Source organism: Canis lupus, chromosome 6 (assembly GCF_048164855.1).
Source record: "Canis lupus baileyi chromosome 6, mCanLup2.hap1, whole genome shotgun sequence".
Taxonomy (NCBI): Eukaryota; Metazoa; Chordata; class Mammalia; order Carnivora; family Canidae; genus Canis; species Canis lupus.
Window position 1 is genome coordinate 16,662,428 of NC_132843.1, and position 27,852 is coordinate 16,690,279.

The 27,852-nt window shown below is 41.5% G+C and overlaps 1 protein-coding gene across 8 annotated transcripts in view; it reads right to left on the reverse strand.

The window, feature by feature from the left end:
- Window positions 1-2,345: 2,345 nt before the first annotated feature.
- The window catches only part of ANKRD29 (ankyrin repeat domain 29), a 54,274-nt gene continuing 28,767 nt past the window's right edge, over window positions 2,346-27,852 (reverse strand). For 4 of the 8 annotated variants that reach the window (XM_072829050.1, XM_072829053.1, XM_072829048.1 and 1 more), the window contains 5 exons: window positions 25,166-25,264; window positions 15,480-15,578; window positions 13,852-13,947; window positions 11,046-11,144; window positions 2,346-5,009 (listed from right to left, as the gene is read on the reverse strand). In XM_072829050.1, coding sequence (XP_072685151.1) covers window positions 4,926-5,009; window positions 11,046-11,144; window positions 13,852-13,947; window positions 15,480-15,578; window positions 25,166-25,264 — 477 coding nt within the window. In that variant the 3' untranslated portion in view covers window positions 2,346-4,925. Of the gene's footprint in view, window positions 5,010-9,361; window positions 9,518-11,045; window positions 11,145-13,851; window positions 13,948-15,479; window positions 15,579-25,165; window positions 25,265-27,852 lie in introns of those variants that run through there. The other 4 variants (XM_072829049.1, XM_072829054.1, XM_072829051.1 and 1 more) reach the window with 4 other exon arrangements.

A 27,852-nucleotide genomic window follows, 5' to 3' on the forward strand; every position in this document is an offset into this window, starting at 1 on the left:
ATGACAAGGGCTCACTGTGCCTAAACTATTTGTATACAACAATGTGGTTTATGCTGAATGTCTCATTTCCTTCTAAAAGTCTGGCATTTTGGTGAACATTAGGCAGAGGGTACCTATCTGACCAGCTCCCACTTCAAAGCCTGGATGAGGTGATCCCTGGGTGGCTCAGCGGTTTAGCGCCTGCCTTTGGCCCAGGGCGCAATCCTGGAGTCCTGGGATCGAGTCCCACATCGGGCTCCTGGCATGGAGCCTGCTTCTCCCTCCTCCTGTGTCTCTACCTCTCTCTCTCTCTCTCTCTCCTCTATGTCTATCATAAATAAATGAATAAATAAATCTTTTTTTAAAAAAAAGCCTACAGTTGTCAATGTTGCCACATCTCGTTGCAGAAGGAATTGAGCTCATCCTGTGCAAATCTGCTGAAAGAAGACTCTTGGAAGCTTGCATCTGGTTTCCACCATCTTCACTCCATTTCTCTTTCCCTTTGCTAATTTTGCTGTATATCCTTTTGCTGTCATCTTAGCCATGGAAATGACCAGGTGATGAGCCTTGCAAGTCTTTCTAGCAAATCACTCAATCTGGGGGAGGCCCTAAAGTCCCCTGACACATCTTAGTATAATCCTAACCCTCTTTTCCTTGCCCTCTATGTTCAATTAATCACCAATTATCATTAGCTCTACCTCTAAATTTTAAATTTTTTTAAATTAAAAAATTATCTATTTATTTTAAAGATTTTATTTATTTATTCATGAGAGACACAAAGAGAGAGGCAGAGACAGAGGCAGAGGGAGAAGCAGGCTCCATGTAGGAAGCCAGCTGTGGGACTCCATCCTGGGTCTCTGAGATCATGCCCTGAGCCAAAGGCAGATGTTCAACTGCTGAGCCACCCAGGCATCCCAATTTTTTATTTTTAAAGACATCTCTACAACCCAACATGGGACTCAAACTCAACCCAGAGATCAAGAGTTGCATGCTCTACTGACTGATCCAGCCAGGTGCCCCTCTACCTCTAAATATTTTAAAAAATATGTCCTGTGTTCACTACCCTCATTGCCTTGAGGTTACAACTGTGACTCCATCTGGGCATTGCTCTCCCTGCTTTCCTCCACTATAAAAAGCAAAACTCCAAGAGATGCATTTCTGGGATGCCAGGTAGCCTGGCATTTGGGGGTGTTCTTGTCCTCAGACTAGGTGTCCTCATGAGAGAGAATGATGAAACAAAGCTTTTTTTGTGGTTGCAGAGGGTGGGTACAGCAGAGGAGGAAGCCAGAATGCCCATGGACTTCCCCAGATAGCTGATGTTATCACTACAAATGTTTGCAGTTGTGCAACACCATCAGCTATTTCAGACAAAAAAAGCCACTGCATGGGACTGAAGAGCCAGCAACATCACAGGCAATAAAAATAGAAATTAAGAGACACACAGATCAATATATGAGGTGATGGATGTGTTAACTAGATGGGGGGAATTCCTCCACAATGTCTATGGATGTCAAATCATCACAGTGTACAATTAAGTTTCTTCTTTTTCTTTCTTCTTCTTTCTTTCTTTCTTTCTTTCTTTCTTTCTTTCTTTCTTTCTTTCTTCTTCTTTTTCTTTCTTTCTTTTCTTTCTTTTTCTTCTTTCTTTCTTTCTCTTTCTTCTTTCTTTCTTTCTTTTTCTTTCTTTCTTTCTTCTTTCTTTCTTTCTTTCTTTCTTTCTTTCTTTCTTTCTTTCTTTTTCTTTTCTTCTTTTTCTCCTTCCTTCCTTCCTTCCTTCGTTCCTTTCTTTCTTTTTTTCTTTTCTTTCTTTCTTCTTTCTTCTTTCTTTCTTTCTTTCTTTCTTTCTTTCTTTCTTTCTTTCTTTCTTTCTTTCTTTTCTTTCTTTCTTTCTTTCTTTCTTTCTTTCTTTCTTTCTTTCTTTCTTTCTTTCTTTTTTAAGATTTTATTTATTTATTCACAAGAGACACAGAGAGAGAGGAAGAGACACAGACAGAGGGAGAAGCAGGCTTTCATGCAGGGAGCCCGATGTGGGACTCGATCCCAGGACCCCAGGATCAGGCCCTGGGCCAAAGGCAGGCGCTAAACTGCTGAACCACCCAGGGATCCCTGAAAAGTTTCTACTTTCAGTATCTTTGGTGGCTATCCCAGGAATTTTGATCTGAATGAAAAACCTTATGGGATTGTTATAAAAGCTCTCCACAGTTGAAATAATGAAATCCTATAACTTAAAGATCTACTCAGGATCCCAAACATCAATATACTTATCAACAAAGTTGAATTATTCACTCTAAAATTCCATGCTATTAAAAATCTCAGAGAAATAACCTCTGATCAAAAAACAAACAAGAAAAAGCAGCAAAGGCAAGTTGGGTAGTACATTAACTTTATTTTGAATTATATCATGGAATATATCATCAAACAAATGGATGTAATGAAAACTTTTATAGTTCAATTAACAAATGATTTGCATAGGAATTGCTAGTTCTTAGGATGCAGAGCTCACTGAATTTGAATTAGATTAACATAAAATAAGTATCATAAAAAATAAAAACCATCCACCTGTGTGCAAAACAAATGCAATTTTATTTCAAATAACAGACTTTTTGTTTATTCTTTGGTGAGTGGTTAACATATTCATCTTTCCTACTATGGATAATGTCATAAGCTCATCTAGATCAAATGTGATCGTTCTAAGCTAGAGACCTCTTACCTATAGCAGGGAAGCCTATATTAAGTATTGTTAAAGCTACTGGATTCATTTTTATGGCCCTAATATTGATCAAGAACATTAACTACTTAAAACAATAGGCCAAGGCCAACATATCTTACCGAAAACATTATGTTTGTGATTTCATCCCATTTTATCTTTTGGAACTCTGTTATCAGTGTCCATAATGTTGTTTTGATTTATATCAGTGATGAGCATTCAGTTTTGGCCTAAGGGCTAACAAAGGGGGGAAAACACAAAGCATTTAAGGCCACACTACTTTCCTCTTCAAAATGAACACAGCTTTATGAAATTTCCACGGGGGAAAGTGTATTTGTACTACTTTGCTAAGTAAAAGAAAGTCAGTGAGGAAACCGGCACTGCTTTTTAGCTACTAAAAGTTTATATCCAGGGGTTTTAGTGATATAGACAGAACTTTCTAAGTTTTAAAAAAAAATATTGGAGAGAGAGGAGAGAGAGGAAGAGTGAGGGAGAAGCAGACTCTCTGCTGAACAGAGTCCGATGTAATGTGGGACTTGATCCCAGGACCCCAAGATCATGACCTGAGCCACCCAGGTGCCCCAGAGCTTTCTAAAAATTTTTTTTTTTTTTTTGAGCTTTCTAAATTTTATCCTGAAATGAGATTGCAGACTTGTTGCATAGCTAGTCAGGCTGTAGACATCTCTGGCAGCTCTGTGGGTTGCTCATTACTCCCTTGGTTTGTGATATTGATTAAAATAAGCTGATTTTTGTTGATTATTTTATTGATCATAAAAAACTTTAAGAGACTATCTTCTAATTTCAAAAATTATATTCCATCATTTATTGACTTCAAGATACTGCTTCTAGCACTACTGCAAGTTGGTTAGAAAAAAACTTTGGGGATTGCATTTCCTTCCATCTTAACATAGAACATTAACATAGAACATTAACATAGACATGTAAACATGTCTTTACATAGAACATTAGCTGGAAAACAGAACAAAACGTGAAAAGAAAACCAAAGATGTATTTAAATAACAGAAATGCCACCAGCATTTATTATGGTAAATTAGAAAGATCGTCTAATTTTTGTGTGTGCAATTAGGCACTGACTGAGGCATTTAGACACCATTGAGTATAAAGTGCATTGAACATAAATTTTGACTCCCCTCCAAGGAATAATTCAATAAAACTCAGGTTTCTTTCTTGGAGTCAGTCAGCTCAAGAACATGCATAGATGAACACTTGTTAAATACGAATAACAGTCTTTATTATTTATACTCCTGCAATGAAATAGCAACATATTGTACTTGCAGATGTCACATTTCACCCAAGGACCTCAAAATCACTATGACAGCAACTGGTGCTGGAAGCTCAGGGTTGCACAGACTATTATGTCTATTTAGTTATGGCATGGGAAGCAGATTCCCAACAATAGAACCAAAATAAAAGTTTCAAGAGACAAGCCTAAATTTCTTGTGGTTTGTAATTTTCTGAGTTTCCAAATTTGCCACTTGTATCCTATTGTAGACCTACAATATTGATTCTAGGTAAAAATGATTTTTCTTTTTTTTTTTTTTTACCTGTTCAGAATAAGATAGGATTACCTCGCAAATAAACAATTTGTCTTTTTTATACTTCAACAGTCTATCTTTGAAAAAATAATATGGTGGAATGTCAGAAGTATCTCTCTAATGTCAATTTATGCATCAATTCAGAATAAACACGCTTACGATCTCTGGGTAGAAGAAAACACTTTATGCTAGGATGACATACATCTACATGTAAAATATGAGGGAGCTATATCTCTTAGCACACTGACATGTAATGCAAAAGCAGAAGTGCTTTGATTCACTGAAGAGCAGCCTTTCAGTCTTTTAAAGGCTTTTGTCATCTTGCTTTAACCTCTTCGAGGGGTTAACTCTTAGAGTTTAACTGAGAGACCCAATTTAGTGGAGTTTAAGATGAGTTTCTGTGGACTCCACAACCTGCCAAGGCCCCATAGCAGTGGAGTCACAGGCCAGCGTAAGAAACCACAGGCCAGCGTAAGAAACTCAGGGTAGTGAGGGCAAGGGGTCCCCGAGCCTTTCTGTTCTTGCCTCGGGCCATGTAGCCCAGCTCCTCCCTGGTCAGGGACTCAGGGTGGGAGTTCTGAGCATTTCCTTTCTTAAAGGAATTTCCAACACTATTTGTAAAGCAATTTCTTTTTGGACAATGTGGTTAGGGTTTCTATCTTTCAGCCGAATATGGAACTAAGTTAGCTCTCTCTGGGTCCTTCTTTACTTCGGAGGAGACGTAGGATCCGTTCATTTTTGGTTAGTTCTGCTGGAAGTTCATTGGCCTGAAAGAAGATAAGACAGGTGTTGGTGAATTCCCACTGCTGGGATTGTTTTAGGGACTCCAAAGAGGGGCCCCTGACCCAAATTTGCTCCTCTGCTGGTGAAAAACCCCACTGGATTCACTGTTGTTAAAGTTAAAGGTCACCTTTAATAATATAAATATCATCTGTTATTTTTTTTTTATCTCCTTGTCTATTTCTCTCTCTAAGCCATATCCTTAGTACCCTGTAATCTTCTGGAGGTCAGGGGCCATGTATTATTAATCACTGTATCCTCATTTCCAGCACAATGCCTGGTGCATCTGTACGTGCTCAATAAATACTGGCAATGTTAAATTTGATACTTTATATTTAATTCATTTATTATATGGGGCAGTCTGTCTGCTAGGGACGTAAGACTCAGGACAAGCATCTGCTGATGAGAAAACAGAGTCAGGAAATATTCAGAGAATAAGAGATATCTATCTGGTCGAGAGCAGCTTCAGTGGCCACCACTTCCCACCTGACCCTATAGTTTCACTGAATGTTCTTTCTTATCAACATGCTGCTGGGAAACATTCTTTTATTTTTTATTTTTTTATGAGAGAGAGACAGTGACAGAGACAGAGACACAGGCAGAGAGAGAAGCAGCTCCATGCAGGAAGCCTGAGGTGGGACTCGATCCCGGGTCTCCAGGATCAGGCCCTGGGCCGAAGGCGGCGCTAAACCGCTGAGCCACCCGGGCTGCCCTGGGAAACATTCTTGATGCATTTATTTCATGAGTGTGTCCTTACCCTGTGTGATTGACGTTATGGGGCAGTGGTTCTCAAACTTTCTGGCCTCAGAACATTTTTACACTCTTAAAAATTATGGAGTATCCCAATGAGCTTTTGCTTTTAACTTCTTAGAAATGAAAATAAGAACACTTAAAAATACTTTAATTCATTAAAAATCATAAATGCACTACAGGGTAATTAATATAAGTAACATTTATGAAAAATAAACTTAAAAAAAGAAAAAAAGTTATGAAAAACAACCACATTTCCAGAAACAAAAATGTTAGGTCAAGAGTAGCATTGTTTGGGCAGCCCGGGTGGCTCAGCGGTTTAACGCCACCTTCAGCCCAGGTCGTGATCCTGGGGACCTGGGATCGAGTCCCACGTCAGGCTCCCTGCATGGGGCCTGTTTCTCCCTCTGCCTGTGTCTCTGCCTCTCTCTCTCTCTCTCTCTCTGTGTCTCTCATGAATGAATAAATAAATAAAATCTAAAAAAAAAAAAATAGTAGCATTGTTTAAGAGATTTGAATATTTCTTGAATATGTAGCTTAATCAAAGACATTTGGATTTTCATATCTGCTTCTGTATCCAACCTATTCTGATACGTTGTTTTGGTTAAAGCATGAAGAAGGGTGCACCTGGGGCACCACCTCAGTGGTTGAGCGTCTGCCTTTGGGTCAGGGCATGATCCCGGGGTCCTGGGATTGAGTCCTGCATTGGGCTCCTGGCAGGGAGCCTGCCTCTCCCTATGTCTCTGCCTCTCTCTTTGTGTCTCTTATGAATAAAGTATATGAAGAAAATTCAGCTTTGTACAGATAGGTAGTTGGAAAAGGGGAAACATGAACAGCCTTTTGTGATCATTGTAGATACTCTCCTTTGATGCTATACCCATACTAAACAAGTGGTAGTTTCTTAAAGGTAAAGGCAGTGTGGAATCCGAAACCATATCAGTGAGTTTTTTACATTAAAAATCCATTGATCTATTTATCTACAGGAACGATTTTTTCCCCATGTATGATTTGTAACATACCACACTGGTCACTTGGAATATATCAGTTCCGTGAGTTATAGGATCTTCCAAATGTTGACACAATGTTGTGATACAATCTCAAAAGATCACATTCATTAATATCAGCTCTGATTCATAAGAAAAGCCTGTATTAAAAAGCTGTCAGGCTTGCATGGTGGATACAAGTTGTTCTTTAAAGTTAAAATGGTGTTCTCTGAAAAAGCAACCAGCTCACTTTGCAATTCAAACAATGGAGAGTGCTTTTCCTTGAGACAACCACAACATATCATAAGTGCTGTATGCGTACTTCCATTTTGTTATGTAGAATCTTAAAACAAGGGTCAAGATTTAATAAAATTAAAATTGTTTATTGCTTCATCAAAGATGTTAAGTAAAACTGGCATTTTTGTAAAAAATTTACAAAATCTGTAAAATAACTTACAAAGTTTTGTAAAATCATCTGCCAGTACAGTTTATACCTCTGCTTTGATGTATAAGGTGCCAATAGTTTGACCACCATTGCTTTTACAACATTAGAGCAAATGTCAGCACAGTGAAACGGGCAAATAACATCTTTGTATTATTACAAAGATTATTATTATTGACTTCTTAGACTTCTTAAAGGGGTCTTGCAGACCCTCAGGGGTCCACGGACCATACTTTGAGAACTGTTGTTAAAGATGAATCATGGGATGTTCTTGGGATTTCAGGGGAGGCAGGTAAAGGGTAGAAAAGCACCCAGAATGGAGGAGAGGCCTTGGATGCAGATCTTACCTATCTTACATATATATATATTTTTTTTGTCCCAGAGCCACACCTGGAATTGTACATGCTTTATCTGGGACCCTGATCCTAGGTGAGTCTCCTGAAGTCCCTACCTTCTAGGTTGGGTCCTGCTCTTTGACTGCCACCTGCTAGCTGGGACTAAACCTGTCGGGAATTATGCATGGAGTTGCTGGGAATTTATGTTTGCCACAAATGATCTGCTGCACAGTATGTCCAGTGGCTGCACCCCAGCCCACCACAAAGGACTCCTGATGCTGATGCTGGACTGAATTGGGCAGGAAATTACTATGCTATGTTACTACAGACCAGAGTCCTCTCTAGAGGCTCGAATCCTACTATTAGTTCCCGTAGGAACAGATGTCATACAGGCCAAATGCCTGAGCCTGCACAGAAATGCTCCTGGTTTAAACAGACATAAGCTCCATCTAGTCTCAGAGTACTCAGGACTAATCAAGCTTTTTTGCATGGGTTCTAGGTCCTTGGTGAGCAGGTTGGCAGGCAGCCAGAAGAAGGAGGAAGAGGAGATCTAGAAAGCTGTATTTCTATGTACAAGCTTGCTGAGTTACAGCTCCCATGCGTGACCATCCCCATGAATGTCTATAGCTTTTACCATTGAAAAAGGGTTTCATCTCCTCAAACTGTGTTGTCAATTTGGTCAATTGCATTGCTGTTCTATGTATCATCCATATAGTTCTAAAAACCTGATCTCATTCCTCCTCTCTCCAGGTTGGTCCCCATTGAATGCTCAGAGTGCTGAGGTTGTGTGGACTCTCATGATGGCTAGTGCCCCAGCCTTGCTACCAAGGGCCATCTTCTTCATTATGGAGCAGGGCCACAGGCCCATATTCATGGTAGCACAGCACCAAAATATCCTCTTTCCTCACTGCTCCTGGGAGAATTTGTGTTCGGAGTCCTCAGTTGGGAATATCGGGAACATGGGGCCTGCACCCATGGGGACAACTACGGTGTGGGGAGTGGCTCTGGGGTCCATGGGTTACCCTCTCCTAAGGGATCTGCTTATCAGTCCCAGAGCAGAAGTTCTGGAACCCTAGGAGCAGAAGATTGCTTCTGTTTGAGCTTATAAGTCATTTCCTCTGGGAAGCTTTCGGTAGCATTCATTACTTCCCTGCTGATAGCTCTTGTCACTGTATTGCAATTTCTGTTTCAGTTGTTTTTATTCCCTCATAAACTCTGAACTCTTTGAAGGCAGAGACTATGGGAACTTCATTCACCACTGTCTTTCCAGTATACAGCACCGTGCATGGTATCTAGTAGGTGCTCAGTATTTGTTGAATGAATGAAGGCAGAGAATACCCTTTCAAGAGTCCTGAGTGGCTGCTGGAATCCCAACACCTTTGCTTCTAGGGCTGCCTCCAAGAGGCTGGCTTCTTTGGGGTGGCTGGTGGATGTGTAAGATGGGGGGGGTGGGGTTCCCTGGTAACAACTCCTAGATATCTAAAGCTTCTGTTGTATGAAATTCTAGTGTGGGAGTGTCTGGGTGACTCAGTCAGTTAATTGTTTGCCGTTGGCTCAGATTATGATCCCAGAATCCTGGGACTGAGCCTCACATCAGACTTCCTGCCCAGCAGGAAGCCTATTTCTCCTTCTCCCTCTGCTGTTTTCCCTGCTTGTGCTCTCTCTGTGGCTCTCTCTCTTAAATAACTAAATAAATAAAATCTTAAAAAAAAAAAAAACTCCAGCATCAGCACGAGCAAAATATATATATATATATATATATATATATATATATATATATATATATATATATATATATATCTTTATATCTTCAAGTAGCTTAGGGATAATCCAAAGTCTAACATTTTGGTCACTGGAAATTCCCCATAACCATTATTGCTGAAATCCCAGGAGACAAAGAATTGCATGTTGTTTCAGTTTCCATATGGTACTGGATGGCTTTAGCAAGAAAGATCAATCTCTTTAGGCAGTCTTGTGTCCAGGATCTAAAGATAAGAGCACAAGTATGACTTTAGCTGGCTTATCACACAGCCAGGCCAGCTAATGGAAAACAAATCGGAGTCTACAGGAAGAGATAAGCAGAAGCCTTGTTTTCAAGTACTCTAATGGTAAGAACAAGGAAATAATAACTCCACATGCTAAGTAAATGAAATAAAAGAGTCTCCTGGCATGTTGTTTAATCGCACTTCTTAATGGTTTCTTTTTAAAATGTCAGGGAAAAGGTTCTGTGTCGGCCTTTACTATGAAAGAAATTAACATAGCCATTGATACTTATAAAAGCTCAAATGGGGCAGCCCGGGTGGCTCAGCTGGTTTAGCACCTGCCTTCAGCCCAGGGCCTGATCCTGGAGACCTGGGATCGAGTCCCACGTCGGGCTCCCTGCATGGAGCCTGCTTCTCCCTCCGTCTGTATCTCTGCCTCTCTTTGTGTGTCTCTCATGAATAAAAAAAAAAAATAAAAAAAAAAAAAAGCTCAAATGGGGCACCTGGGTGGCTCAGTGGTTGAGCCTCTGCCTTCAGCCTGGCCTGATCCTGGAGTCCCAGGATCCCGTCCCACATCGGGCTCCCTGCAGGGAGCCTTCTTCTCCCTCTGCCTATGTCTCTGCCTCTCTCTCTCTGTCTCTCATGAATAAATAAACAAAATCTTAAAAAAAAAAAAAGCTCAAATAGTACGTAAGTACAAAGTGAAATTTCTTTTCATACCTTTCTTTATTGATGAGCACTTCCTCCTTCAAAAGTTGGTATTTTAGTGTTCTCTTAAAACCTTTTCTTGGCTGCTCTCTTTTGCCAGGTTCTGCACTTGACTGCTAATGCAGGAAAAAATGGGTAGTGGGGATCTTCCCACCTCCATGTCTGACCTATTCGTAAACTAAGGCTTTTAGCCTATTAAAAACATGGGTTGATTTGTAACAGTGGCACAAAGTCCTGTTAACTGTATAAGAGCAACATGTCCCCCTTTTTCTTCTACTCTCCAAAGAAAGCACAAGCAGTTGTCAAGCTATGAACATCCAACCTATGCAGGATAGCAATAAACTACTAGAGAACTTTGACATTTTTAGGACACTCCCTTGATGATAGAATCCCATAACTCCACTCCCTGCAACTACTGCTCCCCATCCCCTGTCCTGAGAGGCTGTACTGTTGTTAGCTCATAGCCATTGACGATATAGGGTTTTCAGCATAATTCTCTGGGTCTAGGTGCACTGCTCATTGCTACCTACCGACAGCCTTGCAATGCCCTTACTATGCTGAGGTACGAAGAGACAGACTGAGTGATGAGACCCATGTTGGAGCTTTGCTCTTTCTTGTATTCCCTTTCAAAGATACCAGCATCTAATATAGTGTCCTGGGGTACACAGCGAATGGTCAGTGTAAGTATTGCCCGTGTTTTTTTCCAAGTGAAACGAAGTCTGGCCCAAGGTGCACGGAACTGGTTATCTTGGCTTAGGTTGAAACTGCCTTATCTCTTTGCATAGGAGCCCAAAGGAGTTAAAAGATAAGGAAAGGCAGATACCTTGTTTCTCAGGGCTGGGTCCGCCCCTGCTTCCAGGAGCAGCGCGACTGTTTTAATATTCCCACTGAGCACTGCTGCGTGGAGGGCTGATGTCCCATTCTAAGAGAAAACAACAGTGAGAGTCAGGAGTGGGCTCACAGGCATCAGCACTGAGCCAGGCTTTTATCATAAACCAACCTGAGTGATGAGACTCATGTTGGGAGCTTTGCTCTTCCTTCCATTCCCTCTCAAAGGCGTCAGCATCTAATACAGTGTCCTCAGGTACACAGCACACAGAAGACGGGCAGTATAAATACTGCCAACGTCCTTTTGTAAGTGAAACAAGAAATCTGGCCCAGGGTACACATGACTTCACAATCGGTCTGGCAATTTTACATATATTAGAATTTGCTGCAGAAAAAGCAATCATGCTATGTTAAACATTTTTTTTTTCCTTCAAGAGCAACAAATATAGTTTCCGTGCTTCCAGCGAGGCTGGAGAAATGGCTGGCAAGCCAAAAGGCCCAGCAGTCAGCCCAGTTACCTGCACTCCCCTAACTCAGAGGGGGTAGGAGCACCACTGTGGAGTTCCAGGACCTGAGCACGTTGGGGGAAGAAACCCCCAAGCCCTTATATGGAGCATTTCTGAGCACAGAAGGGCCTGCCAGATAGGTTGCTGACATTTTATGAAATGCACTGCAAATATTTATTGAACTAAGGAATCATCTATGCACACCATGTAGCCAGATTCTGGGAGGAGAGAGGAAGAGAATATACCAAACCTGATAAAGGAATGATGGGTGGTCACATGATACCTGTTCCAGAAGATGCATATGTCTACCTATGGCATCTAAATGCAAGCTTAATTTCCACATGAGCTGCTACTGCTACTAATACTAAACCATTTTCTTATTTTATGAAAGAAAAAAATATCATACCCATAGAAAAATTCCAAAAAAGTAGCATTTTCTTTTCCAAAGGAGCATGTTTGCTTTTATAACGTGTATGATAACTCACTTATCTGGTAACATTTCACTCACCTAAATTTTCACCAACGTGTTCAACTTCATCCATTTGCAACAGAGCTAAGGTAAAATACCAAGCCAAAATAGAGCTCTTTGAAATGAGACGAGACATTACAAAGTCCATTTCTGGAGCTCATTTCTTGTATTCACAGAGTTCTCTTTCATAGGCTATTTATTCTTACTTTACAAACAATTTTTTAAAGATTTTATTTATGATAGTCAGAGAGAGAGAGAGAGAGAGAGAGAGAGGCAGAGACACAGGTAGAGGGAGAAGCAGGCTCCATGCACTGGGAGCCTGATGTGGGATTTGATCCCGGGGCCCCAGGATCGCGCCCTGGGCCAAAGGCAGGCGCTAAACCGCTGTACCACCCAGGGATCCCTTACTTTACAAACAATTTTCATGAATGTAGCTTTCTGGCTTCCAAGCTCTTGGGAGATTAGAAATTGCTTACTGGGACAGAGGCCAGCATCCTGACAACAGCAGTCCTGTATTAGTTGATAACAAGAATAGAGCCTAAGTATATAAAGATCAGATGCAGAGTATCCAAAAAACTTTTGGGGTCATTCACAGGAAGATTGACTTTTCCCATCAATAAAGCCTGAGGGTACATCCCCAAAAGTGCTAAGCCACTGTTTCAAGTTTAGAACAGGTTTCCCTGTCCTCAATTTAAGGAAACAGTAGTGTATAGTGTGTGTGTGTGGGGGGGGGGAGAGGGGGTCTGCAAACTATAGCCTATGGGCCAAATCTAGCCTGCCCTCTGTTTTTCTTTTCTTTTTTTTCCCTAAGATTTTATTTATTTATTTATTTATTTATTTATTTATTTATTTATTTATTTATTTATGAGAGACACACAGAGAGAGAGAGAGAGGCAGAGACACAGGCGGAGGGAGAAGCAGGCTCCATGCAGGGAGCCTGACGTGGGGCTCGATCCCGGGTCTCCAGGATCAGGCCCTGGGCTCAAGGTGGCGCTAAACCACTAAGCCACCAGGGCTGCCCCCCTGTTTTTCGATGTCCTGACAAGCTAAGGTTTAAAAAACTTAAAAAAGAATACTATGTGAAAATATGAAATTCCAGAAATACAGTGTCCATAAATAAAGTGTTAATGGAATTGCAGCCATCCTTTGCCCCCTCCCCGCCATGGCTGCTTTCATGCTACAACAGTAGAGTTGAACAGTTCCAGCAGGGACTGTATGTATGGCCCACAAAGCCGAACATATTTATTACCTGGCCCTTTATGCCACCTTCTGGTATATATTGTAATTTAGAAGTCTCTTAGTCTCAAATGGTTAAAATTTAAAGAAGAATTTTGGGGCTCTGTTTCCTTGTAGACCCAAGCTTTCCAGAATGATACATTCTTTGCTGTGTTCAGATATCTGAGGTTTATTTTATTTCACTTAAGGTAATAATGTGGTTCTTTGCTCCAGATAATGAAGGGAAGAAATGTGAGCATCTGTCCCCCCAGGTTTTGTGGGACACAAATCATGTGTTTCATGAGTCGTGAAAGATTTTTAGTCCAATGATAAATATATATGGTTTACTTTCCAAGTTAGTGTTTAATTTCTACTAACTTCTTTTTTTCTAGAAAACTAAGTACCTACAGACTCTGGTTCACTCTTCTTACCGCCCTGCCATTTCAACCAATGATCATGAATCTCCAACATTAAGAAATTGGAGATAAGTTTTTTCAAGAATGCAACTAGCCATGTGAATTACACTCAGATTCTCCTGCAGTCCTTCGTAGGGGCTTCTTAATTTTTAGCCTCTCTTCTACAGATTGGTAAAATTTCTCTTTAAGTCTTACCTTCAAAATGCCAAGGGTGGGTGAGAACTTCAGCAACTCCTCTATAACATCATTATACCCTTTGTTGGCTGCTTTTAGTAAAGCTGTTGTACCGTCCTTAACAGAGAGGAAAAGAAAAGTTGACTATTAACATATGTGCGTGTTGGCTAAGAACTAATTGTTACTTGAGAACCAGGAATATGCTTGTCAGAATAGGTGAAAGATTTAAACCAAAGGACAAGTGGGCCATATTTCTTAACCTAGGAGTATTTTAGAGCATATTTAGTTCTGCATGAAAGAGTGCTAGACAAAATAATTTATTATCTTAGAATCCTGCCTTTGGGGATTCATCTCTTTTAGTCTCTAGAACAGTGGGTAAAGGGAGAGGGGAATATCAAGAATGTATTTTAGGACACAGATTGACCAAAGAAGCATCGTCTGCAATTTACGACTTAGCAGAAATTGGTGTTAAACTATTTTTAATGATTAAATAATTACTAAATTGTCTTTACTGTTTTAAATTTTAAATGTGCTTTTCTTTTTTGCTTTGTCTTGTAAACAACCTTGCTCCAGTGTGCCCTAGGTATCTGTCCGTGGAGGCTGGGGGTAGGTAGGTGGAGAGCAGGAAGGGGATGGATTGAAATCTGTTAAAAAGAAATGCAAAGGCAAGTTCAAAACTTTATATTCAGCTTCTGTCATCACTTTTTGGCCTGGGAAGAGAGTTTCCAAATTCCTTTTTCTCCTGCTTTTACATATCAATTGCTGTATTTGGAGGATTCAGCTCACAGAATTCTGTAGTAAAGGAAATACCCCAGCCTGCTCTAAAGACTTAGCTGGAATCAGGAAGAAAGAAAATGAGATTAGAGGATTTTTCTTTTCTGGTTTCAGAGACGTGGGAAGAGAGAGAGTGGGAGAAAAGACAGTGAAGTGGTCAGATTGGGTCTTTCCCCCTTTCTGGGCTCAGATGTAGAGAATGGACGTGGGTCATATGTGACCTGCTATGGCAGGAGTAATACTAAGGGAAACAAGGCCAGACACTGTAAAAACTAAACCAAACCAAACCAAACCAGAACCAAAAAGCGAATGGCAGTGTGGTCAGGCAGCAGGGTCTCCCCAAGCTGCCGCAGGACCCGCTGAGGGGCCCACCCAGGCCGACTTAGGTGACATAAGCATTGCTGGGTGGAGGCCAATGGGGGATATGGTGCAGGGGTCTGCAGCTGGGGAAGCCAGGTGAGGCGGAGCCCCAGGAGCGCTGCGGGACCCCCAAACCACAGAGGGGGCGCCCCCACCTGCACTGCGGTCCCGGGCCAGCAAGAGGCGCAGCGCCCAGCGCACGTGCCACCCCTGAGGCCCCGGCTCCTCCCTCCCGCAGCCTCCCGGGTTCATCCAGGAGTCAGCTCAGGTGGAGGAGGATCTGGGAGGATCACACATCTTTCCCGTAGGGAGACTGGGCAGCACTTGCGACGGTTCAGCTGATTCAGACATTTACCTTGTTTTCCTGCTACAGAGCTGCTGGAGGGTGGGAGAAAGCCCAGGGGAGTCAGAGACCAAATAAAGGCGCGTTTTCTCTGCACGTCCAGGTTGGGCTGAATTTTGGAGCTTCGGTGCATGCACTCCTCCCCAGCCCCCCAGCTCTGGCTCAGACTCACGTTGCGGGCTGCGTCCCGGTCCGCTCCGCGCAGCAGCATCACCCTCACCACCTCGCTGTGGCCCATCTGCGACGCGATCCACAGCGGCGCCGTCCCGTCCTGCCGGCGAGGGGACACGCTTGCTCCCACCGGGCCACCCGGCAGCCGCCGAGCAACAAGGTACCACCCGCAACCAGCCCCCCGACGACAAATGAGGACGGAGATTTTAAGCCACTTACACAGAGGGGCGTGTGGCAGTGCCTGGACACGTGCGCCAGCGTTCGGGTTTGGGCTTATGGCACAGCCACTGAATGGCAGGATGTTTTAGCACCTAGTGTGGTGCTCCAGGGCACGGAACTCAGAGCAGGAAGCCAAACCTAACAAACCCGGGGAGGAGAAGCCTGCATGTCCTTATTTTCCCCTAGATTCAGTCAGTTTGTTTGCTTTACTGATGGGTTGACACAGCACACCCTACTGAGTGGGGGCCCTCATTCCCACAGAAGGGAGGGCAGTTTTTGGTGAGGGGATGTGTAAAGGTCAGAACTAAAGACATTCCTTCAACTCTTCTATCCTGTATCTAGAATCCCCCACAGTCACATCATTTTTAGGGACTTTGGTTTTAGGCAGGATGTGATATGGTTTCTTCTGGGAAGGGATGCCCACTCGTGAGTTATAGCAGGCCTGCATTTTTGGTAATATTGTCTGTGTATCGTTCCCCCAAAGAGCCTGTTTATGGGAGCACTAGGCCATGAAGCGGAGAGGTGCTGCTCTGGAGAAAAAGTGACACATCCAAGGGACGGAGAAGGGTTTGACAGGAGGGTGGTTCCTGCTAGACACAAAGAGAAAAACAGAAAACCCTTCTAGTGCTGGCAGTCAGCTCTATGGAGAGAGTGGGAGAGGCAGAGGTCCGACCCAAGTGTCCATGTTCTCCTCCTGGGCTGAATCTGGGTTAGGTAAGCTAGGGGTAGTAGAAACACCCAGATAAATGACGAATTCCAGATGGAAAAGGATTTTCTCCTGTTCTTGGGATGGAACCCAGAAAAACTGCAGAAAAGTTGTACAGCTTTTTGTACAGCTTTTGTACAGCTCTGATCTTAGCTGGTGCCTGAGAGAACAGAAATGGGTGATGGAGTCTTGGCCAGTGGGTCCGAGACACCCCTCAGTACCCCTGGTCTGCATCAACTAGGATTCTGCGGCACCCAGGAGTCCCTGCCTGCCTGTGGGAAATCAGAAGTGCTCAGTAACGGTGGCCAGAAGTCAGCCTGAAAGTGGGAAGATAGGTCATGATCTCACGATGACAGGCCAACTAGGTACTCACAGACAGGATACTCATAGCAGGATACTCAAACAGACAGGAAAGGCTGGACAAACCAGTACAGGACCAGATGCAGTGTCCCCACGCCACCTGAATGCCAGGATGACAGTTTGACCTCTGAGAACTTAGGCCACTTTGGAAAGAAGGGCAGGAGGAGAGCAAAGGAACCAGAATTCTCTAAACTTGGGCTTTGAGGTAATGAAGGTAATATGGCCCCATGGGAGTGTTTTGGCCAGATAAGACTGAGTTACTCATCGGTGGGAACAGGGGCTGAAGAGCAGGATGATTCAGTCGGAGAACACAGAGTTTCATTTTCTGCTGTAGCATATCATTTCAGCTCCAGTCTACTAGCAGGCACAGGATTATTGCCCATTGCCATCCCAGCAAAGGGACAGAAGACAAAGAGGCCTGAATGGGGTGGTGGGTGGTGGCCAATCAGGAGCCTGGAAGGATCCAGGCTTGCTGAGGGGTGGTAGGAGGACACTTACACCCCTGTGTTTTGGTAAAGATGGGGAAGAGATGCTGAATGAAACAAAGAGCAGAAGACAGATGAACACCTAGAGCCACTTCATGCTTTTACAAGGGCCTCTTGGATATGTTTTTAAATCTGCATGTTATTTGTTATTAGCAATCGAAATAATACCTTAATTAGTACTTTTGTTTAGAAAGCATGTCTACATTCATTATTTAATTTGATTCTCCCAGTTCAGAATCATTCATTCATTTATTCACTCAACCAACCAACTGTTATTAAATATCTTCTCAGTCTCTGGCACAATACAAAATAAGACATGGTCTCTGGTCTCATAGGAACTCAGTCTAGTGAAGAAGAGACATGGCAATTTCAGGATGATTACAGTGCTATAGTAAAGTAGGGATAAAGTGCCCAAGATGAACCAGGAGAGGGGTCTGCTTACTGTGTGGGAGTTATGGGGGACAGCTTTACCATTAGGGTTTGAAGGAGGACTAGGATTTTCCTAGGTGGGGGGTGGAGGAGGACATTCCTTGTAGAAGGAAGAGCATTTCCAGTCGAAGCGGCTTGGACAGGTGTGGCTGGTTCAGGCAGGGCAGGAAGTCCAGCGTACTGTGGCCCACAGGATGTGTGCTGGAACAGGGGTGAGGGTGAGAGACCGGAAGGAGGTGCAGGGAGCAGGAGAGGGAGGCAGGGTACTGGAAGCTCTTGCCCCTCTTTGCCTGCTCTGGGTTCACTTGTTCTTTGTCACTATCTCCACCAGGGGGCAGGCAAGGAAAGGCGGCCAGCAACAAAGAGGCTGGCGGGTGCCTTCCAAGGGCTTGCTTGTTAGTAAAAATGATCTTAATTGATACTAATGTGGAAAAGTGCTAAGAGGTGGTACATTGGGAACAAATATTAATAGCATCGATTCATAACAGTAATGCTAACACTGAACTTTTATCACTTGAATTGCAATAGTCATGGTAGGTGGAAAAAGAAGTCCTCGCTTCTGGGTTATGAGACCTGAGCCAAATCACTCTGAGCCTCTGTTCTCTTCTGCAAAAACGTTGGCATCCCAGAGAAACTCATGAATGAGAAAACATGTAGGACAGTGCTGAGCACAGGACTGGATAGCGGGTGCTTAGAAAAGACAGGTCACTGAATCTGCATATTTACCATGAAAAACAATAAACACCTTAATTTGTACTTTTGTTAACAAAACACTCCACATGCTTTATTTGATTTTTCCAGTTTTCCTGTGAGATAACTGATCCAACAGGTAGGAATGATTGGTAAAATGAGATTTGGGGTTAAACCCAGGAAGTTGAATGTGAGTTGGAGCATTATTGTCAAATCAAAGTACTTATTAGTTGATTATCTAGTTTGTGGAAAGAGGTTTTCCCCTTTATCTGTACACCTCAATTCCTGTTTTCTCTTATTACTATTATAAGGGTCAGAGTCTTCCTTATAAAGAGGACTTCACAATGAAAATGATAGAAATTGAGTCAAGTTGGCTCCTTTTTGTGGAGTTTTGAGAGAACTGGAATAGGAAAAACATTAAAAAATATATATGTTTTTGAATACTTCCTGACAAAAATCTATAGTTTTAAAATTCAAAACAAATAAATTACAGTGAAACAAATCACAGTAAGTTAGGACCTCTGTGGCACCTTTTTAAGAAAAGGAAATAGGACACTTAGCTTGAAGAAGATGAGATTCCCAGGGTTATGACAGCTGTCATTTACTATTTGTGTGCAAACCAAGCAGAAAAGGATTTAGATCGATTCTGCACACCAACTGGCACCAAGGGGGACTGGTGGGTAAAAGCCACTTGAGACTTTGGCTCAGTGTAAGACAGAGGTGGTAGTAGAGCCGGTTAAAGATTCAATAGTAGTAATGGGTCCCCCATGCTGGAGGGGTTCACCAGTGGCTGACTGCCACTCAGCAGGACTGTGAGAGAGAGGATTCATGTATCTGATGGATGATTACACAGGTGATTTGTACAGTTTCTTCTGACCTGGTTATCCCTTGTTCCATTTGAGATAATATTTTCTAGTAACTTCTAATACATTTTTATAGATAGATCATAGCAGGAGACGGAGTGTATGACATGATTTGTATCAGAAACGAAATGTTAGATCATTTTAGTTAGGCTCCTAAAGATTATTTAGAAAAAGTATTAAAACTATTTTCTTCCATGGGAATGAGACTATTTAGTGGCACTAGCTCTTTGCTTCTGCTGCTTCTAGTCTTCCCACTCAGGCTACGTCCATCTATATGCTCAAGCCAGACAGAAAGTCTTGGGAACCAATTCATTCTAAGCTGGAGGCCCAAGAGATATAAGGAATCTTGTCAATAGCAGAGGGGGTTCAGTACTGAGACAACTTTGGTACCAGCCTTTCCCTGACCTGGAGCCCATTTCTCATAACTGGGTCCCGCTTGGTAGCCCCAGGCCAGCAAACAAGTCTGTAAAAGATGTTACCAGATGCCTGCATTGCCCAGCCTGACCTCATTCTCCCCACCCACAAGTGATCAGACCAAGGATGGGCAGGCGGACCAGTCCACTGTGGTGTGCAGAGCCTAGTGGCAACAATGACATCACTCTCCCAAGAGTTTGGTAGTCTGACCTATGAACTTAGGGACTATATACAAGATGAGTAGGCAGGGAATGCTAAAAAAAAAAGGAGTGGGAAGAGAGAGAGGCATGAAGGGACTCTGAGATGACAGGGACTACATGGCTCACGAGAGAAAGAGTGCAACCTTGATATCTGATGAGTTTTCTACTCCACTGAGGCCTGGATGAAATAGAAATCATAATTGCAAAGGTACCATAATTATCCTGGTTTAACAGATGAAAACAAAACAAAACAAAACCCTGGACTACATCAAAATAAAAGCTTCTACATAGCAAAGGAAATAATCAATGAGACTAAAAGAAAAAAGCCTAATAAATGGGAGAAGATATTTGTTAATAACCTATCCAATAAAGAGTTAGCATCCAAATATATAAAGAACTTATACAACACAACACCCAAAAAACAAATAATCCAGTTAAAAAATGGGCAGAAGACACGAACAGACATTTTTCCAAAGACCTACAGATGGCTAACAGACACATGAAAAGATGCTCAACATCACTCATCATTAGGGAAACGCAAATCAAAACCACAATAAAACATCACCTCACCCCTGTCAGAATGACTAAAATCAACAACACAAGAAACAACAGGTGTTGGTGAGGATGTGGAGAAAAAGGAGCCCTCCTGCACCAGATGCAAACTGGTGTAGCATCTGTGGAAAATAGTATGGAGGTTCCTAAAAAAATTAAAAGTAGAATTACAATATGATCCAGCAATTCCACTACTGGGTATTTACCCAAAGAATATGAAAACACTAACTCGAAAAGATATATGCACCCCTATATTTATTGCAGCATTACTTACAATAGCCAAGATATGGAAGCAATTCTAGTGTCCATCGATAAATGAATGGATAAAGAAAAAGTGGTATATATACACAATGGAATATTAGCCATAAAAATAATGAAATCTTGCCATTTGCAACAACATGGATGGACCTAGAGGGTATAAGGTTAAGTGCAATAAAGCAGTCAGAGAAAGACAAATACCACATGATTTCACTCATATATGGAATTTAAGAAACAAAACAAATGAGCAAAGGAAAAAAAAGGACAAAAAGACAAACTACGAAACAGACTGTTAATTATAGAGAACAAATTAGTGGTTACCAAAGGGGTGGGGGGAGATGAGTTTGATAGGTGAAGGGGATTAAGAGTACTTAATCACCTACTGTGATGAACACAGCAATATACGGAACTGTTGAATCACTATATTGTAGATCTGAAACTAATATAACACTGTATGTTAACTATACTGGAATTAAAATAATAATAAAAGAAACCCTGAAATTCAAGGAGTGTAAGTGACTTGTTCAAGGTCATGCAGTTAGTAAGGAAATAGACTGTGTTTCATTTCCTTAAGTGATCCATATTCCCATAACTCACAAGCTACTGCCCACCCAGAGACCTGGATCTGGTTCCCTCTCTGGCTCTTACAGTCTTCCTGGGACTGGTGTCCTGGCCCTGAGTTTAGGCCCTATATCTGAGCCTTGTTTCAGTTTGCAGCCACTGATCACTGTCTTCCGCCTTCCAAGCCTCATGGAGCTCTGCTCAAACTATGGGGTATCTTCTGGAGTCAACATACCTTTCCAGAGTGCCTACCATGTGCAGAGGGCATGTAAGCAGTGGGGCCTCCCTGTTGCTGTTCACTTCTACCCCCAAGCCCTCAGGACCCTGAAACAATCCATTGGCCCTACTCTCTCCCATTGCTCACCATTGGGTTCACCCCCTCCAAGCTTGCAACCCAGGGGGCCTGTCACTATCCAGGTCCTAGCATTTCTGCATGGAAGTGCAAACAAGGGGCTAGGGAGGATGCTTTATGTGATGGCCTTTCTGTCTGGCTTCAAAGAGATCCCATTAGCATACTGAAAGGACTAGTTAGGATGAGTGAGGATAGTCTAAACTCAGCCCTGGGTAAGCCCTCAGACCTTTACCACTCTGAAAGTACTGTTTAACAAGGTGGACGAGTTGAGTTGGGAAAAGGAGATGTCAAAGCATTTTGTTGATAGAAAAACAGACTAAATAAGCCATTTTAGCTGGTGATTAAAAAGGCTTGATGTGTCTCTATTCTACTTGCTGTGGTCACACACATAGAACTGAAAAGGAGTTTTTAGCTTGACCATAGACTACAATGATCTCTGTGACTCTTGACCTTTTTCACCTAGGACAAACTAGGAGGAAGTATTTTTCTAGTTTCAAATCAAGAGCTTAGTCTTTCCAAAGTCTGCTTATGGCTTTGTGATTCTGATTCCTTTTCACAGATGTCCTAGAAAGGTTTTCAGGTAGTTCATCTGTGATAGGGTTACACAGAAAAGCCATTCCTTTTTTTTTTTTTTTTAAAGATTTATTTATTTATTTATTTATTTATTTATTTATTTATTTATTTATTTATTTATGATAGACATAGAGAGAGAGAGAGGCAGAGACACAGGCAGAGGGAGAAGCAGGCTCCATGCCTGGAGCCCGATGTGGGACTTGATCCTGGGACTCGATCCTGGGACTCCAGGATTGCGCCCTGGGCCAGAGGCAGACACTAAACTGCTGAGCCACCCAGGGATTCCCCAGAAAAGCCATTCCTGGGGAATGTTCAGATTCCCTGTAGCTCAGAGCAAAAGTCAGCTGAAGAACACCAATGCAACTTCATTAACATCCTGTCACACTGTGCCAGAAAATGTCAGGACCCCATAGAACAGCAAGGAAAAATAATAAATAAGATTTATCTAAAAGCATTAAAAAAATCAAGAAATGAAATCTGGCATATATCCTTGTCTTTATTTATTTTATAATTTTTTTTAAAAAATAAATTTTATAAATTCAAGACTTTTCTGACAGTGACTCCACGTGTCAGCTGAGATTTCAGAATTAAACACTGGTTTCCAAATGCCCTGCTGATGCTACTACGCATTGGCCATTTTAATGGAAACTATGAATTATACTTTTTTTTTTTTACCTCCTCATAACTTGTGACAAAGTTAGATGGGACTACTATCACTTTGCCATATTTATGACACTGCTTGTTTTCTAGGAGGGAGTAAAATATGCAGAGTTTATACTTTTTTTTCCCTGCAGAGTTTAGAGTTTAAAAGAAGACAGAATTTGGGCTAGTCTGACCTGGCCAGACAACCTCTCATTATCACCTCACGGCAGGTAATAAAAAGATCATGGCTCGAGAGTAGTTAGTGGGGTACATGTATCCTCTAAAAAGGAAAAATTCCATTTCCTTTTTTCTTCCAAAGCTATTTTTATTTTATAAAACACTCTTTTCCTGAATAACAATCTTTTCAGAGCTGAACTCAATTCCAAACAATTGCATGAGGTGCAGTTTTCAGAGGGCATGTCACTTGCTCCCTGATCCAAGGAAGGGATCCTCCCACTGCCGGACTAGGTCATCTACTTTGACCAGGTCATGCTCATTGTGAGGAATAAAAGCAGCTGTAGGGGTTGTGGCCACCATGGCACTGTTGGCTCACTCTTTAATTTCTTGGCTTCAGCATCGTCGTATAACTCAATCTAGATTTGAGTGGCCACAATCCATGCACTATTTGAAATATAATCTCTTATATAAACTTTTTTTTTATGAATAGTACCTTAGGCATATGGCTAATACAATTTATTTCACAATTAGATTTGTCAAAGTGCTAGAAATTATTTCAGAAAGATGTGCAGATAGAAAGGCCTGATAATCTTAACAATCTTTCATTTCTAAATTCATGGTGGTACCCTCAATAATGGCCTCCAAATCAAGCTCCTGCAATCTGGGATGCCTGCATGGCTCAGTGGTTGAGCCTCTGCCTTCAGATCAGGGCATATTCTTGGGGTCCTGGGATTGAGTGTCCTCCCCTCATTGGGCTCCCAGCAGGGAGCTTAATGCTCCCTCTGCCTATGTTGCTGCCTCTCCCTCTGTGTCTCTCATGAATAAATAAATACAATCTTAAAAAAAACCCTCCTGCAATCTAAAAATTACTAATTCTGCTTACTAACTTTGGCAAGATGAAACCAAAGTTAAAAGTCTGATTCAGAATCAATCAACAGTTTCAAAATAAGAAGGACCTGCAAGAAAATATTAAATTCCTGTCCTCAGATGTCAATTCTGGCAGGTATGGAAGTACAACATTTTCTAAAAGCTTGCTTTCCCAAGAGTATTCCTGGAGCCATCTAAATCTAAGAATATCTTTAAAAATCTTAAAAATTTAATCACATTCATAGCAGTATCTAATATATATATATGTGCAGTGCTTAAGAAACACTGATTAAGTATTGGATAAAACGGTTATTAAAAAAGGGGGATCTGGAAGAGATGTCAGGATCATTCTGCCCAGTCTCCTAATTTTCAGATGAAGGACGACAAATCCAGAGAGGCTGATTCACATGTTCCAAACCACACAGTTATTAGCAGAGCTGGATCTAGAACTCAGGACTCCTGACCTCAAACTCACTGTATCCAAAGGCCCTTTCCCTTCTTAGGTTCCTATGCAATTGGACTTCTAAAGACTGATGAAACCTGGGGCCAAGAGCTCAGACGAATCCTCCCTACATGAACATATAGGCATGTGTTACATTACACATCAGGTTATATTACTGGCAATCTGCCTGCGTGTCATACACTGGTAAGAAATCAGCTTGATTTCTCCCAAGAAAAGTACCTTTAAAGTGATATTATTTTAATCTGAAATGTTTTGTTAAAAACAAATTAATTAGTGCAGAAATCATCCTATATAAGAAAAGCTAATTATAATGCCTTAGATTTGGATGGCTCTTTACCATTCATAAAGTGTGACCTATATTACCAGGTGGTTCTGTTCCTTTAAGTATCAATTGATTCGCTGGGTGTTGTTAGCTTGCTGTTAGTAAATTAAGTCTACAGTAGTGTTCTGATTGTGAGAGATGAAGGGGTGGAACCTACTAATGATTTCCAGTTGACTAATGCACTCCTCTTTGGCGTGGTGGAAGAAGAAGCGGGGTAAGAGATAAAAAAGCAGCTTATCAGTGGAGGGACTGGGCAGGAGCAAGGCTACCTGACTCACATCTATTTACCTATGTCCCAGGCTAGCCCACTCTCATGACATCACTGCAGCCATAATTTATTTAACAGGAGGCGGCCAAGTATGTACTTGACTTCCAACACCCAACACCGAAGGTTCAAAAACAGTAAATGGTGAAGTCAGCTCGATATCACAGGCTTTCAGGTGAGCCCAAAGCGAAGACCAGGAGAAACCCTAATCTAGGATTAGCTTCATCACAGAGGCAAAAGGGTTGGAAGATGCCCTCCCTGCCCCACCGCTCATGCATGTGGACATTACCTGCCTTGGCTGGTTGACTTTTGCTCCTGAAGACAACAATAATCGAATAACATCCAAATAACCACCTTGGGCAGCTAGGAAGAGTGCAGTGGCTCCGTCCTGAGAGGTGTCACAATGAAACTATTCAAATAATCTGTCACGTTTATTTTAAAAGACATTCGATTAAAAGTACATACGTTTTACTACAACTTTCCATTTCTGTCCCCTGCTCTGTTTTCATATTAATGGTTAGTGTTTTATTCTTTGAAGAATAGTTCTAACATATCACAGTAAGTCTGGTGGAAAGGTAAAGTTTCAAAGAGTCTTATCAGGATAAGTTATAACAAATGTAATGACCATTCATTCTACAACATCTTGACCATGGAACTCATGATCCACCCACTTGGCAGGAGCACCCAGGCTGTCCAAATAGCCAGTCATCATTTTTCTCTTGTCTACACAGACTTCTCATTACTTGCTATCTCTGCTTTCATTATGTGATCTCAGGGTTTATCCCCTTTTTCATTTGTTTCAAAAATATGTACATGTAATAGTTTCCCACTTCAAGTCTTTTGTCAATTAAGGGTTTAAGTGTTAGTTTAAAAACAAACACAAAATCAAGTCTATAAATAAAAAACAACGAACAAGTCCTCAAAACCTATTTGGTATGTTTTTATGAATCAGAAATAAAAGTGTCCTTTTAATTAAATTTTTCCTACCCCTTTCTCTTTCTTGCCCCTTTATCCACATGCAGTTTTTCCAAGATTTGAAACAAAATATGCTTTCAGAAAAACTGTCCTGGTGAGACTGTCCATGAACTTGCTCCCTGACAGCCCGGCAGATACCAACACCACTTGCAGACAACTAAGAAATCCTGCATAAAAGCTCAAAGCAAGTGTTTGCCTCCAGTTTTCTTTAGTGGCTTTTTGTTTTATTTTGTTTTGTTTTGTTTTTCATTTTTTGCTGAGTGTCTATGTCTTGTGAACATTTCTTCTTTCTTATAGACATGTCATTGGTAATGTCAACAAATACAGCAGTCAGTTCAGAAGCATGCATTCTCCCCAGATGCTCACTTCACATAGATAGTATTCATAGAACGTGGTGAACTTCATTATTTTTAGACTGCTGTGGAAAACCCAAGCACATCCTAGTGGAAAACACCTAGCTAAACCAGTTAATTACCATCCCTCCCATCAGAAATGTTAACCACAAGTTAAAATACAAAGCTCTTTTCCCTGCAAGTCCAACCAGTAGAGGGTGCTGGATTTCTAGTGGGTGACAGGTGAGCTGCCAGACTTCTCCTAAGGCAATCATTAAAAAATTACTCAGCCTGTATAGATTTTTAAGCAGATGTTTGATATGGGGATAAAATGTTCAGCTGCTCCTTACCGTGTTGCCATAGAAAATCCACTGCGCTTTTAGCAGCTGTGAACTCTTGGAAATGTTCTCAAATGGATATCTAAGCATTGCGTTCTCAGTGCACATTACAAATTTCTGTTCTTAGAAGCCTTCAGGAGTCATTGACTGGGGATCCTCCATGTTTCAGTTGTCTTTAATGGAAACATTTACATTTGGACTGTTTGGGTAAGGGTAAAAGTCTTAACATAAAATGGAAATTTCAGTGCACGAGATTTCTTGAGCCACTTAATAACAGAGAGGAATTTACTACAGGAATGGGCTCTCCCCAAACCCTACATTTCTAAGATTCCATGCCACTCTAGTGAGCCTTCTAGAAGAATGTTATCTAACAGTACAAATTTGCCAGTCAATTTGCATTGCTGACTATTAACAATAACAGTCATTTTCAGATGAAAATCACAACTCACTTTCTTTTTCCGAAGACGTGGGCTCTTCAGATTCAATCACATATATACACACACATCTGCTCATTCATGCTCTCAGATATACTTCATTATAGACAGCTGGAGAAATAGCCAAAGCTGTAGACCTATGTTTTTTAGACTTGGCTACACATCAGAACCATCTGTGGCCCGGCTGTGCCCTCAGAGATTCTGGCTTAATCTGGAGGAGGCCTGGAAGTCTTTTTTTTTTTTTTTTTTTTTTTTTTAAGTTCCCCATGTGATTCTAATGGTAGCCAGAGCTGAGAATCACTCCTTCAGACCTGTGTCAAGTAATTCAGTCATTCAAATGTGAAAGCCATGGGTTCAAAGGGTGTTACAGATTTTGAAGTGCAAAAGGGGTAATGCTAGTTGCTAGGTATGATTTGTCCATTAATTGTGTAAACTCAGGAAAGGGTGTTCACATGGAAAAGTTCACATCTACACATCTCACTACGCATCTATGAAAGTATAGTGCCATAGGACTGAATGTCTGGTGGTAGGATAGCCTAAAATATGATTCCTAGGTAACTGGCAGTAGGAATCCTTCCACTCCTCATTAGGAGACTCTATCAAAAAAAAAAAAAAAAAAAAAAAGAGAGAGAGAGAGAGAGGGAGAGACTCTATCAAGTCACTTCATCTCCTCATATGTATGTATTTTTTTTTTTTTTAGTTCTGTTCAAATCCAGAACTAAATCTTCCATAAGTCCTATGGAATTATAGTGACAATGGGTAATGTGCTAATTGTCCATTAGCTGTAACAGACCCACAATAGCCTTTTGAAGGTCAATGGTGTGCATGTACTTCATAGTTGTTCACACACCCAACCTCACTTCTCTTCCAAATAACTTGATTTTTCCTTTATTTGTG